The sequence below is a fragment of the Prosopis cineraria genome, unplaced genomic scaffold (assembly GCF_029017545.1).
Source record: "Prosopis cineraria cultivar Desert tree isolate PC_DT_omini unplaced genomic scaffold, ASM2901754v1 PC10, whole genome shotgun sequence".
Lineage (NCBI taxonomy): Eukaryota > Viridiplantae > Streptophyta > Magnoliopsida > Fabales > Fabaceae > Prosopis > Prosopis cineraria.
In genome coordinates this window covers 28476279-28491536 of record NW_026555341.1, presented here as the reverse complement: position 1 = coordinate 28491536, position 15258 = coordinate 28476279, and the positions used below count along the sequence as shown (strand labels likewise).

The window sequence follows — 15258 nt, the reverse complement described above, 5'->3', positions numbered from 1 at the left end:
TGCTCATCTTAAAAGAAAAAAATAAAGGTAAGAGACCGAAATAAAAGCTCTATCTTCCTGATCTCTAACTAAAGAATATAACATTTGACTAGAACTCGAGGTACAAAGTTACCCTTCTATGCATCTTAAACGGTAAGTTTAATCTCCAATCCTTCTGTTTACGACTTAAAGGCCTCCCTTTTCTTGAAGGATCTCTATTGTCTTTTACATCTGCCAACTTCCACACACAATTCTCAGACTCTTTTTCAACAGAAACTAGCAGGAACACTCCTTCCTTTTCTAGGCAACTGGACTCTGCATCTTCTGCGTAGCAAACTCTCATAGGCATGTCTTTAAATCGATTCAGGTCCTCAGGAACTTTAAGCATCCTCTCAGCACCTGGGGATGATACCTGGAGAACAAAAAATCATGCTTTGTTTGGAATGAAATAAGCCTCAACGACATTATGCTTGACTTTCAGTTGCTATTGAATAAAATCCCATTATAACAAGAAATAGAATACGGCTTTGATGAATAACCTCAAGAGCTAAATTATCAGGTATTTCTCCAAGTGTCCCAACTTCTAATCTTTTTTTGTATTCTTGACTGTAGCTTTCAAGCTCTTCCATGCTTGGACACCCATATCTGTAGAAACAAGGTAAGTTGCACCGAACAAACTGTACAGATCAGGTACCCACCAGAAGAGAACAGCATCATAAGCTCACAGTTATATCATGCATCACTGATGACACAATTTGGTGAGCTCAAACTCTATCATTTAGCATATGGCATTCACACAGGGCAAATATCTAGCACAAGGAGGGTAAAGACAAAATGATAGGTGAAATTTATAAGAAAAATGGATGGAATTAAAAATGTGGCATAGAGCAGAGTTGGACATCATTATCTTAGGCTGGAGACAGCTGACTTGAATTTTGAATTTGATATTGATTGAGATTAAGGAAGCATAGAATGCTATGTTGCGATATTTAAGTGGATTGGTTCTCCCACCTCAACAACTAGATTTTGGGGGAAGGTTTACCTTCACACTTCATCAGATATTAAAAGAATCATTGAACAGAACTGATGTCAGCTTTCTTTAAGCGTATATGCTTATATCTGTTGTAAGAAAAAAACAACCTTCTTCATTATTGTGCCCACATTTTGCAAAAAGGTGAGAAAAATTTTCTGATGTTCTTGCCCCAAGCAAAAAACAAATGAAGTCTTACTTCTAGTAACATTATAATACGATACATTCTGCAAAAGAAAGGGTCAGATTTTGACATAACAAAATGCACAAATAAACTTCCGGATGTTGTATCTGACATAGGCTGAACCTTACTCATGAGTTAATTTGTCCAATCTCACATAAACATATCCACGAGGAGTGGTCTTGAAAGAGAATAGTTCCATGTCATCAGTGAACTTCATCAGGACCTCCTGAGCAATAGAGAGGGCACGTTGTCCCCAAGGGACACCTTGCAAATGAACTCCACCACCGTCACCCCCATCACCAACCTACAAAGAAAGACAACACTAACAATTATGTATAATTTAATTGTAAATTTGAAGCAGACATCTTATCACTGAAGAGACAACCGACAAGAATGCCTGCATTAAAATAACATGGTACCCTAGGCTCAGCTTCATCTTCTTCCTCCCATCCATCTGACATTTCACCTTCTTCACTGGCCTCACTTGCAAATTCTAAAATTCATGAACATGGATATTATAGTGAGATCTTATCAAGATACATCAACATGCTTGAAAAGTGAAAATAAACACCTAGTTATGTATGATATCAAATCTCTTGGAGTGACACAGAATAAATGCCATACAAGTAGCCAGCTAATTTTATAATGGACATTTTTAAGTGTAAGTAGCAATATTATTAAAGAACAAAGGAGTACCAAGAAGATGGCCAACAAATATCTTAAAGGATTTTGTGAGATAATGCTTTCCAATTGCTCTACATATTAATCAAGGATACTCGCTAGAAAGAAACCATGGGCATAACAACAGAAGGGAGCCATATAATAATCCTATTCATACAAGATTTAGAGACAAGCCTGGACTTTGAAACCTTGAAGGTATGACCATTTTATTCCAACCAAATTTAACACGGAATAGCATAAAGAGCACACTTCCATGAAAAGCATTTCTTTCCTACTCATGCCAAAGCCATTGAAAATAGTCAAAGAAACTGCTCCAAATTCTAGGGACAGACCTGAGGTTCAACCAAAATCGTAAATAACCACCCCCTCAAAAAAAAAAAAAAAAAAAAAACTGGATGAACTGCTTGGTGAGAGACCAAATAGAAAATTTCGAACTCATCCTTGAATAATGCATATGCATATGCATATTTGTAGAAAGCACCCTATGAGGTGATCAAAGTTCCAATATATATATATATATTTTACTCATGACTCATCAGTATCCTAATGTAAACCTTAAAGCTAGCTGTAGTATTGTTTGCAAATGAAATTATTTTTTTAAAAAATTCCGGCTACCATACTCTGGACTACTGGGGGAAAGAGCGGCAACTACTTTAATCCAATTAACCCACGAATCATATGGCACCCAAAATACCCAAATGCAACACAAAAAGCAACTTGAATAAACCGCAAAGTAAAGCAAAAAGAAGGGAGAGAGAGTCACGTTGGAATCGATCTTCTTCATCGGTGGAGTCATCATCATCCTCAGAGGATGCGGCTGTGTTAACAAACCGAAAAGTGGTACCGCAAAGTGAGACCTGTGGAAGCAAACGTGTGTTTTGGAAGGAAGGGAACTGAGGAGGACGGAACAGAGGGATTCCCTTTGATTTCAGAGACAAAAAAGACGAAGAAAGTGACAAAAGGGACCTCCGATTTCGTAGCAGAGCTTGTATAATCCTAATACTGCTCATGGCTTCTCGTATTTATTCTACTTGATTTTTTTACCTTTCACTACCCCAAGTGCAAATGCAGCACAACACTTCACAGACCAGAAACTCAATCTTTCTACTTAGGGCGGTGCTTCCTATTTGCGTTTTGGAATTTGCTGACATAGTATAGTCTTATAATACTCTTTTCGCATAAGCATGCATCAAGCCATTAATCCTTGTCTTCAACGTTTTTTCGGCCGCCAAAGAATATCCCGCCGTGCTCAGAACTAGGTAGGGACAGTGATTCAATTTGATAGCAAAAGGATTAAGTTTATTTTTACCCCCTAATTTTATATAAAATTTTAATTTTATCCCTTAATTTTTTTTTAACAAAAAATAGAACTTATATAAAAAAGATAACAAACTAAATACAATATTTCTTTCATTATATCTACCACTTTAACACAATAAAATGGAGGTTGATCAAATATAACAAAATACTTTGAAACATTGAGAGCTTATGTAACTAACAAGTGAGTACAGGTATTAACTTTTCTGTACATGAAATTCAAACTAATATTAAAATCCCTATACAAGAGTAATCTAGCTTGGTTCAATGCTGAACCAGATCATAACGAATTATCATATCAATTGCCTCTACATTGTTAGTGAAAATTTGGACATTATTGAAATTCTCATCCCAACATAATTGTAGGCCATAAATAATTCCAAACACTTCAATGTTGGCTGAGGGTTGTTACTTACGTTAGCATTAAAATCACAAATCCAAAACACATTATTCTCTCTAACTGCACCACCACACTTACCAACATCATCTTTGAAAGAGCCATACGGGTCTTATGCAACAATCAAAACTGTGTTTTATTGGTCTCCCCATCATGTAGGATTGCGTCAAAATAATCCCTGAACCCGTCTTGTCAATATCTTCATCAAAGAAGGCTTGCTTGCATCTTGAACATCATATTTCCCACAGTAAACATACCAAAGTGGAACATCCCAAGGAATGTGTTGGGGGAAATCTTTCCCAACCTCATTCCTTCAGTATTATTTGAGCCAATCCTCTCTCTCTATTCAGGCTTTTGAATCTAGTCCCAACCTCTAGCTTAAGTAGCTTGGCCCATCTCTTTTCAGCATGTGCACAGTCTCTATGCAAGTGAAGCACATCCTCCGTGTTCCTGCATCCTAAAGGGCAGAGATCTGTAGCTGCTAGCCCCCTCTTTGCACGAAGCTCTGCAGTATGTAGTCTATCCTCATGCAGTATCTCTTCAATTCTCTAACCTTAATATTATTAATCTCAAATGAATATTTTTGTATCAATTATTGTTTTTTTAAATTAAAATTAACATGTTAATATTTAAGAATATTATTTCAATATTTAAAATTGTGAAAACATAACTTTAGATTTTTGCACTTTGTTTGCATTTTACTATAGGTCCTTGCATTTTCTTTTTGTAATCTAGATCCCTATGCTTTTTTTTTTTTGTGTTTTAAGTTTCTCCAAGGTTCTTATATTTTATTTATTTAGAGACTTAAAACACCTAAAAATAAAAGTGTAAGAATCTAAAATAATTAAAAAATGTAGAAATTTATAACAAAATGTGAGTAAAATGCAGGGATTCAAAGTTATATTTTCCCTTCAAAATTTTGATGTTAGAATATTTGTTGATGAAACTAATAATATTTATAGGATTAAAAAGATTCTTTATAAAATTAAAAGAATAAAATAAATCTGTGTGTGAAAGTTAGAAGGGTAAAGTAACAAAAAGAAGGGTCCGTTTCTGTGTTTCAAACGTGCTTTTCCCAAAATCCCCAATTTGCATACAAAAGTAGCATTGGAAATCCACTAACCGTGAAAAGCAAAATGCATTAAGTTAAAGAAAAACAACCATGAACTGGAGTTATTAGTTATTACGCATTCCTTGAAAATAAGTTAGATTTGATATTGAATATTATATTATATTGTTTATTTTATTTTTTATTACTCATAAATATCTTCCTACTAAAAATAATTCTGTTTAAAATGTGGTTGGACACTTATTTCACATTTACTCTATTTAGTGATTAAAATCCTTGTTTTTGGTGATGTTTTTTGTATAAAAAGGGGTTATAAATACGCTTCTTCAACTCGATTGTGGGTGCTGCTCGTGTTATTACTCATGGCATCAATATTGCCTCCGGCGAAAAATAAAAAGAACAAAAGGAAGAGCAAAAACTTCATAAAATTTATCTTTAACAATTTTTTTATGAGTGTTTATGTAATTTATGTAATTTTTTCTTGTTTTGGGGGTGGGGGGGAGAGATTATCTTAACGCTAACAATTCACGTAATCAATTCATGTAAATATGATGATAGTTAACAATAGAGAAAACTATTGATTCAAAACCATGTGCATTGATTATGAGGCACGATTCAGAATTATTGACACGTAACATATTAAATTTTAATTTTCTCATTTTTTATATGTTTATCTTTTTATTTACTTATTTATGATTCATTCTTTTGAAGTAAATGAGTTTTTAATTTCTTCTACACTTTCATTGATATAATGTCAACAAACAAATTATACATTTAAGATTTTACTACAATAAAAATAACTCAGAAGCCAGTTAATATTAATATTTGAAAATTAAAACTTTTTATTACTAAATTACTAAAATGAGGAGAAAAAACAGTTAAAAACAAATCAACCATCTAACAAACTAACCCTAACCAACTAGCAGAACAAATTAAATAATTGAATCAAACTACTTTTACTGGGTGATGATTCAACCACTCTGACCATCCAAGTCTCAAAATACTGACCTCAAGACACCAACGAATCTGAATTAAATTTGCATATCAAGCTTCTGGCAAAAATTTTGATATTATGATTGTTTACAATCCAACTTCAGGCGTTAAAATCAGACCTCCTCTGCCTCTCCTTTGAGGCAAAGGTAAATTTAAATAATTCAAATTTAATTAATATTTTATTTTTTATTTCTAGTTTTAAAATAAAAATAGATAAAAATTATAAATTTTTTTAATATACTTATTAATCTAACAATTCAAATTTAATACAAATGATTCAAATTTAGTATAAAAAATTTAAATTAACTTTTTAAATATACTCTGAACAATGTAAATATATTCTGAACGAAACAATAAATTTATTAAAAAAATTTAATATTAAATTTAAATCATTTATAATTGATAAGCATATTTATTAAAATTTTTTATAATTTATATATATTTTTTATTTTAAAAATGTAAATAAAAAATAAAAAATAAATTTAAACTATTTAGATTAAAATTAAACCTCTACCTCAAAAAAGAGACAGAGAGGCTTCTCTCAAAGGAGAGAAGCAAGTCCGTTAAAATCTAATATAACTTTTGTTCTTTGCTTGGTTTTTTCAATGACCTTTGTAATTTCTGACCAAAATAAAAAAAACCTCTGCAATAAATAAAGACAAAATAAGTCATTTAGAGTGAAATATAGAAGTTATTTTTAAAACACATCTAAATCATTTTTAGCTAAAAAAATACATCTAAATCATCCAAATTAATTAAATATTCAAAAGCCGCACACGATGATATTATTTTTTTCTCATCCAAAATTGAGAATCCTGAATCTGAGTTATTGAAATGGAATATTTTCAAGTCTCATGGTTGATAAATATTTTAAATAAAATTCATCAAGCATTTGTCATGATGCATGAACTTGACTCTAGCAAGTCAGTCAATCATATGATTTTTAACTGAAAATTGGGTCTAACACCAAACACTTTCATCAGAGGATCTCAAAATTACTTACATGCTGAGTATTGTTTATCTGCTAATGGTAGAAAAGCTCCTTCAACCAAGCAAAATAGAAGCAACCACTGTGACTTGCGAGGTTCTCAAACGAAATTTCAATCCAGAGGAACACAATTTAGCTACACAAATATACAAACATGTGACACATCATAGCAAGATATAAGCAACTGCTACGACACACTATCTCACATAGTGAACCCCGCTTGTGCAAGAGCCACACTACTTATAAAGAAGAAGACATAAATGCCACAACTTGCTGGACCCACTAGAAACCCTATCTTCTAGGGTTTACTTCAAATTACATAGATTATAGCTGAAAGAAGAAGCAAAATTTTATATGGGGAACAACTACCTACAACTACAAGCGAAGAATAGTACGAAGAGTGTCACAGAGGTTTTGAATGGTCTGCTCCTCTTGGGTTGCTTGCAGCTCCTGCAGCGGCATATCTTCATAACACCTAATAAGGCATGGATATTGATGTCAAAAAGATTAATCACAAGCAGACAGAAACAGAATCCTATAAGCTATACATTCCTCTAGTGTTTATAGATTAAGTATATGACACGTCAGAATCCCCCATCGTTGGCAATGTTCTCCCCTTCATGACCCATAGAAGAGCTAAATGAAATAACCAGATACAGTAGATCTCTTGATGTTGACATAAAGAAATGAAGACAACCATGCAGATCATTAATTTATTTCTTAATATTTCTTAATCCTTAATTCCTTAATCTTAAAGAGATAGAAGATCCAACCACATGCCACCGTTGCTCAGTTTTGAGATTTTAGGAGAATTAAGAAGAATAAAACATACTTCCTTTGGATCACAATATAAGACATCTTCTAGAAGCCTTGCATGGTCCACGGTATATGACATTGAGTACCTTTTATAATTGTTTTTCCAACTATATCCACACTTCATTTATTATTATTTTTTTAAATGATGTACTGAAATTTCAATTGTTATTATTAAGGCACTTGTATAAGGGTATTGAATGAGAGTATAATTGGAAAGATGGATTTTTCTTTTGTTTTTTTTTTTAAAGAAATTAAGGTTTTGACTAACATTTTTGGAGAACCGTAAATTAGTTACCAATGCCCTATATTATGATCCAGAGGGAGTAAATCAAAACAATAATACAAATCATTGAGAAATAGGAACAGAAAATAACAGAATTAAATGAAGAGGTAACAATCAGGTTATGACCCTTATGGGATAGCATGTAAGGTCCATTCATATCGCCCACATTGCTCAAATAGGCGACTATAGTTTCTGTCACATAAGTGGCAGATTATTGCCAGGCGCAAGTGCAAGTTGGGGAAAAGAACATACATCTTGTGGTAAGCTAGAGCCTGTGCCAAATTCAGCAGAGTAGAACTCGATGTCAGTCTCTGATAGATGCTCGGAGGAACAGGCATCTGCTGCATGTCAAATTAGAAAACCAATATGAACGACTGTTCCAGGCAAGAGAATGCACAATCATGCTAATATGCATGTATGCACAAACAGATACATACACACCTCAATTTGTCCTCTGCGTCCCCTTTTGGACGGTCCATCACCACTAAAAAGCTCCTGCAATGCTTCTACTGTAGCAGTTCCAGTTGAATCTTGTTGCAAGCCACCAAGCACATTGTCCGATAGGAGAGCAATAGGTGATATATCTGTTGCCCTTAAGAATGGAATGGGTACTGTACTACCAGCTGCATAAATTGACCAAAGCTGCAAATGGCAAAAATTTTAACAGGATATCACTCTGCAGACTGGAGTAGCAAGAGATGAATAACACAGTTGCCCTAGACATTTGCTGAGCAGTTGTCCAGGGACCCTGTCATTATCATTATTCTTTATTAAAGGCTGTAAGCCTCTTAATTTCAAAAATGGCAGATTTGTCTAGGACTCTTGGGATTGAACTACAGGACTTGCCTTATCTTAGATTATATATTCGGCCATTTAATGATAAAAGTACTTTTGCCAGAAGAAATGAACAAAAAAACAAAATGGTGGTAGAAAACAGAGACACCTTACTTGAATGGTGTGATATACCAACACTAAGCAATATGTTACTTGTATAACATCCAAATCATATACAATATTACCTTATCCTGTAAAGCAAATGCTTTTCTGCTGACTGTTTCATTCTTCAATGTACTATTCCTTCTATCACTGCTGACTCCAACTGTTGTTTGAAAATCACCTCTTGCTTTGTGTTTCAGCTCAGCTGAGTCATTAACAGGAGATAAAGATGATTTTATGGTATTAGTATGAGCACCCAAACCCCCAACAGAGGCATCACTTGAGACAGCAACTTTCAGACTCTCCACCCTAACAAGTTATCCAGGGTAAAGGCATCAGGAAACTTTGATGACAATGAATAGAATGGGAGGAAGAGGTAAAGAAATGCTATAAAAGGTAGAATAATAAGTTCTGCACGTGTTAGCAAAATTAAAGGTATGAATGATAGAGGCAACCTTCTTGACAAGACATGCAAATTTCCACAAGACGACTCGTATTTACCATGTAAATAAAATATTTACTCTTTAATTTTAAGGAGGGGGCAAAATGCCTAGAATATCAGCACTAAAGAGAGAGAAGTACCGAGAATCAGCCAATCTGCCTCCTTTTCCACTAATGACGGAAGCAGAGGAATCTGCATTATCTGCACCCTGTGACCTAACTGCCGCTGTATCAACCTCATCTTCATGGACGACTACAGTACCAAAGTTACCTGTTAAACAATACACGTGAATTGCAACATCAATTTAATGTGAAAACATGTTGAAATTTGCCAGCCAAACTTAAAATCCACATCCATGTTTGCCTCTCTTATTAGACTCATGCATACATTGTGACATTAGAATATACTCAACATCCAAATAATTGTAGGTCATACTACAAATAATATGCAAGAAACACAAACCTTCACTCAGTTCCACACTTGCCAACCTATTCAGCTTCCTCAGAGTTCCATCTGAAGAAAGACCACCTGCCCCTTGAACCCCAACGTTAAGAGGTCTTGAGGGAACAGTGTCTCCATAGTCATCATTCAGTTTTTGCTCATTTGACTGCTTCAGACCAAGAACATGAATTACACAAAATATGTTTACTTTTCGCATCATCCCCTCAGAGGGGAGAAGGGATAACTGAGTCTTTGCCTGTGTATGAGTGTCAGAAAGCGGCTGACGAACTCTAGTCATACCTGATCTTCTAATGCAGCTGGAGCAAGAGTTTGTGCTTGCAAAGCCATTGATTTCCTGATTTGCCTAGCCTTTTCAATTTTTGGCATCATTGCCATTGATCCAGTTTTCCATTTGTCAAAGAATTTGTGCTAGGACATTGAAAAAACTTGAACTCAATGATAGTGCAACAATCAAACAAAATATGCAAATACAACAGCATAAACCAATTAATTTAAAGTTAATAAAGGCATTCTTTAGAAGTTAGGAACTTAATAACCATCCATTATATGCAGTTGCCAACTCATGCCAGCTTGGACATCAAAGGAAAAAAGTACCGGGGGAAGGGGGAGCTTATTTTGTCAGTGAATTTATCAAAGGAAGACTTTCAACTTCTGTATAGGAGTAGTCTGAAATCACAAGAAAATTATTACCTGGGCTTGCATTTGAAAAAAAATTATTTTGTGGCATAACTTGACCCAAAATAAGAACACTCCAGTCAAAAGAATCATTTGAAAACACATCAATTTTGGAGGATATGAGAGAAGTATTTTGGAAAGCCTTAAAAAAGAAAGGAGTTCAGGTTGCCCAAATTAGAGCCATACAAGATATGTATAAGGGGACAACAATTAATATAAGAACATATGGCGATGAAACAAAGCACTTTCCTATGAGGATTAGACTACATCAGAAATCATATTTCAACCCTTATTTGTTTGACTTAGTTCTAAATGTTATGACTACATATATTGAAGAGGAAATCCACAATTACATACTTTTTTTTCAAATGATATAGTTCTTATTATGGAGTCAAGAGAAGAGATTAACTACAAACTTGAGATATGAAGAAGGAACAAGGAATCAAAGGGTTTCCACTGGAGTAGGAGTGAGATCGAATATTTGCATTACAATTTTGATAAGAGGCCAGTCAATAATAATTTGGAAGTGAAATTGAGAGATTAAATCATACTTCAAGTGGAAAAATTTATATATTTGGGAGCAATTATTTAACACGATGGGGATGTCGCATACAAGATACAAGCTAGGTAGTTTAAATGGAGAAAGGCTAATAGAGTTATTTACGATCCAAAAATACCTAATAAACTTAAAGAGAAGCTTTATCAAACTGCTAGATGGTGGTGAATGTTGGAGTTTAAAGGGATAGCAGGAGCACAAAGTTAGGGTAGCAAAGATGAAAATGCTGAAATGGATGTGTGGATATATGTGAAAAAATAAAATCCGAAATGAACATATATGAGAAAAAGTGAGCATGACATCTATAGAGGGAAAAATTGTAAAAAAATCGTTTGCAATGTTTAATCAGGAAGTTATTTTTTGATAATATTACCAACTCAATAAGGTCAACTGTTGATTAAAGGAGAAGTTAAAAAGTGAGAAAGACACCATGAGGACTTGCATGTAGAAGGATAAAGTTGACGGGAGTAAAATCATATGGATTAAAGACTAATAATTATCTGTATGATCATTAAAGGGAATGGCAATCAGTTTCATCTCATTCATTAGATCCTATTGTCAACAAATTTGTTGTCTCATAAACACCAAAAATGAATTTCCCAACTTTACAGAGCACCAGCACAACAAAGTGAAAATTTATAACTCTTTAATCCCTGTCCTATTTTAGTTTTACAGAGGGGTTTTTTTTTTTTTTTTTTGCCAATGCAGAGAAGGTTAATACATGTTATCCTCATCAAAACACAAGCAAAAATAAGTCATCAATGCAATGAAGCCCTCTGACCCCTCTCCACCTTCCATGTTGCCATTTGTCACCTTCCCTAGACTTCAAAGACCACACAAGGAAGAAATCTTGTCTCCTATTTTCCTCTCTAATTCTTTCCTTTCTCAATTCCTTTTAAGTTGCAAGCACAGCTCTGAATAGTTTATGTCCTCTAACCAGCAGTCAATTTTATATAATATTCAGATTTCATATCAGAAGCAATATTACTTAGCATACCTTTAACATCTCTGATGCAGTAGGGCGTAAACGAGGTTCCTTAGTAAGGCACTTAGCAACAAAGTCGTGAAAATGTAGAGACCTACAAAAGCAAACCATCAAATTTGTATCCTCATTTAAAAATATCAACTTTTTTTTTAATAACAAAAAAGTTACAAAAGACTAGGGAAGCCTGTCACGAACAAAACAAACAGGGGTTTGTCCAATACTATCCTGTTGGATACAAGTAGCTAAACGGGGTGGAGGATGCAGTAGAAATAAGGACTTGAATAAAGAAGCACACAATAGCACATTAACAGTAACTTAAACTAGTACATGTGACGTGGGTAACATCATTTTGCACTTGAAACTATTTGTTGAAAAGCAAACATAAACTGATTTAGGTTTGAATATTGATTTCTTGTATTTCAAACTCTCCTCCCTGTGAAATTCTATTGATTCTGGAAGAAGAATGAGGTAGAAGATGCCTTCATTGTACTTGACTTTGTTAGCTCTGTTTGATATAGATCTCCGCTCATTTTTTAAAGAAAAAACATGGATGTAAAACCAATAAATAAATAAAATAGAAGAAGGAAAAGCAACCATGTCATAAATATCTCAACCTATTTCCCCACTGACACTAGTGATGATGTTGGGATGGCATCTCTTCCCCTAATCAAACTCACACTCAAACCAATCCATGCTTCTAACTTCCCCAAAATGTACAAAGCCAGAATCAATACATTAAAAGATGGATATGAACGTTGATATCATGCCATGTTAAATAAGAGTATAATATTCTACGCATCCATAAGTGGCATTAAAAAAATAGTACAATAATAGAGATGCATCTAAAACAAAACTACTTAATGACAAGATTCATTAGTTTCCCTTCAGATGTTGAATCTAAACGGTACTTAGTTTTACTTGTAACATCTTTTGAAAAAAAAAATCCCTCCATCCCTATATATAAGAGGTTTTCTAGAACCTTTTATTGTCCCTAAATATAAGAGATTGCTAGCATGTTTTTTAATGAATGAACTATTATACCTTTATAAACTAGAAAGAGAAAAGATAAGTACTTTATTAATTTACTTTGAAAAAAAAATTCATTTTTTATTTACAATAATTAGGGGTAAAATTGGAATGTTACAATGCTTCTAATTAGATAATTAACTTTTATTGGCTTGAGTGATTCGGATAAAAACATATGATATATAGGGATGGAGGGAGTACATTTTAACAACAAATGTATGGAATGCATTTTCAACAGAAAACATGACCTTTTCATTCCTATTTGCCCTAGTGTGTGTTTGGTTTTCTGTTGGACAAAAGTTAGTTTGTCAAAAGTTCATTTGATAAAAGTTAGTTTAATGAAAGTCAGTTGTTATAATGAAATTTGTGTTTGAATATATTTTTTGAAAAGTCAGCTTGACAAACTGAAAGTTATTTGGATCATGTATAGTGAAATGTACTTTTGAATGTATAATTACCAACAAGAACATTGACTTACGATAATTTATAATTTTTATCATACAAATATAATGCATTCGAAATGTTTAAAAAATATAATAAAAATTTTAAATAACATAAAATTTTATATGTCGAATAATAAAAAGTAGAAATTAATATGAAGTTTGATATATTAAAAATATATATATATATATTTAATGTTCATTAAAATTAAAAATTTAAAAAGTAACTTTTTTTAATGGTACTATGTGAAACTAAAAAGATACAACAGAAGAAATTGAAAAAAAAAAAGGAAGCTCCTGTTCGAATTTTAAAGCTTAAAACTGCTGACCGTATAATGAAAATGAGGGTATTATGGGCAAAATTTTAAAATGTTTTGAAAAGGACTTCTGAAAAACTACTCTTTTTTACTTTTGAAAAAGCACATTTAATAGGGGTTTAAAAAGTACATTTGAAATGGACTTTTTAAAGAAAATTTATAACCAAACAACATTTGGGTTCAAATTACATTTGAAATGGACTTTCTAAATGATAAAAGTGAAAACCAAACGGGCCCTTAGTTTTCCAAACATACACATTACACTAAGAGATCACATTCCACCAACCAATTCATGACAGAAATTTTTCATTTCACGCACTACATGGATAAATTTAATTTCCATCTCTCACCTAAATCTCATTTCTCTATCACTAGAAATATTTCTCATGTGATGCATGAGATTACATGGGAATATGGGATGCATAATTACATGAAAGTTCATGGAAAATTATACTTGTTTTCTTTTAACATTTAAATCTTGATAAAATGCGTAGAAAAATGTCAAGAGTATACTAAAATGTAAAATATGAATTAACAATGATGGAAAAACCTTATTTTAATCGCAGAAAAAAAATCATCAATAAGGAGGAAAAAAGACATACAACAATACAAAAGCAGAAGACAAAAAATCCTCCCTAAACGAACAAAAGAGAAAAAATAGAAAATGTACCAAAGTCAAGAGATCCTTTATATGACATTAAAGAACCACAAGAAACAACCCTTTAAAATAGAAAAAAAGCAATGAGACCTTATCCCACTAACTGAAATTGGCAACGTGAATTGCAGGCTGCCATTATGCTCTATTAGCAAGCAGCACTTGAAAGAAACAGTTGAATTGAAATTTCAAACAAAGTGACTAGACTTTTGAATTTCAAGCTGTAAAAGTAATTGCATTTGCATGATCACATTAGTTAAAATTGCTTTCAATTCATTAGCAACCTTTGTATACTTCGAAACCAAGCCTCCTTGCCTGTATACTCATAAACTAGAGTCAGCTCAACCCTCCCACTTATTTTATTTAGTCCCCCTTTATCTACTACTTCTCTTCTAATTTTGTCTTTTGGATAATTCTTTAATACAAGAAATGAGTGCAGATTGCCCGCATTAGAGCTATACAAGAGATGTACAACGAGGCAACAACCAATATAAAAACATTTGGAGGTAAAACAAAAGACTTTTCCATAAAGATTAGACTACATTAGAAATCATCTTTGAGTTTTTATTTGTTTGACCTATTCTTAGATGTTTTGATTGAGCATATTCAAGAGAAAATCTCTAAATGTATGCTTTTTGTAGATGATAAAGTTTTTATTGTGGAGATAAGAGGCGAATTATGAAGAGATTAAGATGAAATATTTGCATTACAATTTTGATAAGTTTAAATATTTGGAAGCTATTATTCAATATGATAGAGAAATGGATGGCAATGTTGCACATAGGATACAAGCTATGTGGTTTAAGTAGAGAAAAACTAAAAAAGTTATTTATGATTGAAAGATACCTAATAAACTTAAGGGCTAAAGGTCAATTTTACTCTTGAATTGATCATGAAAGAGCACAAATGACTTTAACCTTAACCATGGGTCATTTATATCCCTTAACCACTAAAATTTTCAAATCTATCACCCTACCATTTGTATTGTCTATTTTTTCCGTTAGCTAGGCCCACATAAATTTTTTAA

The 15258-nt window shown here is 33.0% G+C and overlaps 2 protein-coding genes across 3 annotated transcripts in view; both read right to left on the bottom strand.

The window, feature by feature from the left end:
• Positions 1-7: 7 nt before the first annotated feature.
• On the bottom strand, positions 8-3048 carry LOC129323097 (uncharacterized). Its single transcript, XM_054969653.1, has 5 exons — positions 2638-3048; positions 1613-1686; positions 1322-1497; positions 519-624; positions 8-391 (listed from the first exon to the last, which is right to left on the bottom strand). The coding sequence occupies exons 1-5, from the start codon at positions 2882-2884 to the stop codon at positions 89-91; spliced, it is 906 nt and encodes a 301-aa protein (XP_054825628.1). The 5' UTR covers positions 2885-3048; the 3' UTR covers positions 8-88.
• Positions 3049-6572: 3524 nt separating this feature from the next.
• LOC129322277 (serine/threonine-protein kinase 1-like) overlaps positions 6573-15258 on the bottom strand; it is a 31152-nt gene continuing 22466 nt past the window's right edge. Inside the window, exons 11-18 of one of the 2 annotated variants that reach the window (XM_054968505.1) lie at positions 11806-11887; positions 9857-9985; positions 9578-9722; positions 9256-9385; positions 8757-8982; positions 8179-8379; positions 7990-8078; positions 6573-7113 (exon numbers count right to left, since the gene is read on the bottom strand). In XM_054968505.1, the coding sequence (XP_054824480.1) occupies positions 7014-7113; positions 7990-8078; positions 8179-8379; positions 8757-8982; positions 9256-9385; positions 9578-9722; positions 9857-9985; positions 11806-11887 (1102 nt within the window). In that variant the 3' untranslated portion in view covers positions 6573-7013. The remainder of the gene's footprint in view (positions 7114-7989; positions 8079-8178; positions 8380-8756; positions 8983-9255; positions 9386-9577; positions 9723-9856; positions 9986-11805; positions 11888-15258) is intronic. The other variant, XM_054968506.1, reaches the window with a different exon arrangement.

What these genes read in the sequence shown, in the direction of transcription:
- LOC129323097 (XM_054969653.1), bottom strand. Translation starts at nt 2,884, where the DNA reads ATGAGCAGTATTAGGATTATACAAGCTCTGCTACGAAATCGGAGGTCC. An exon ending in TGAAGAAGATCGATTCCAAC is followed by an intron (nt 1,687 to 2,637) that starts GTGACTCTCTCT and finishes CATGAATTTTAG; the next exon opens with AATTTGCAAGTGAGGCCAGT. An exon ending in TTGGACAAATTAACTCATGA is followed by an intron (nt 625 to 1,321) that starts GTAAGGTTCAGC and finishes TTGTTTCTACAG; the next exon opens with ATATGGGTGTCCAAGCATGG.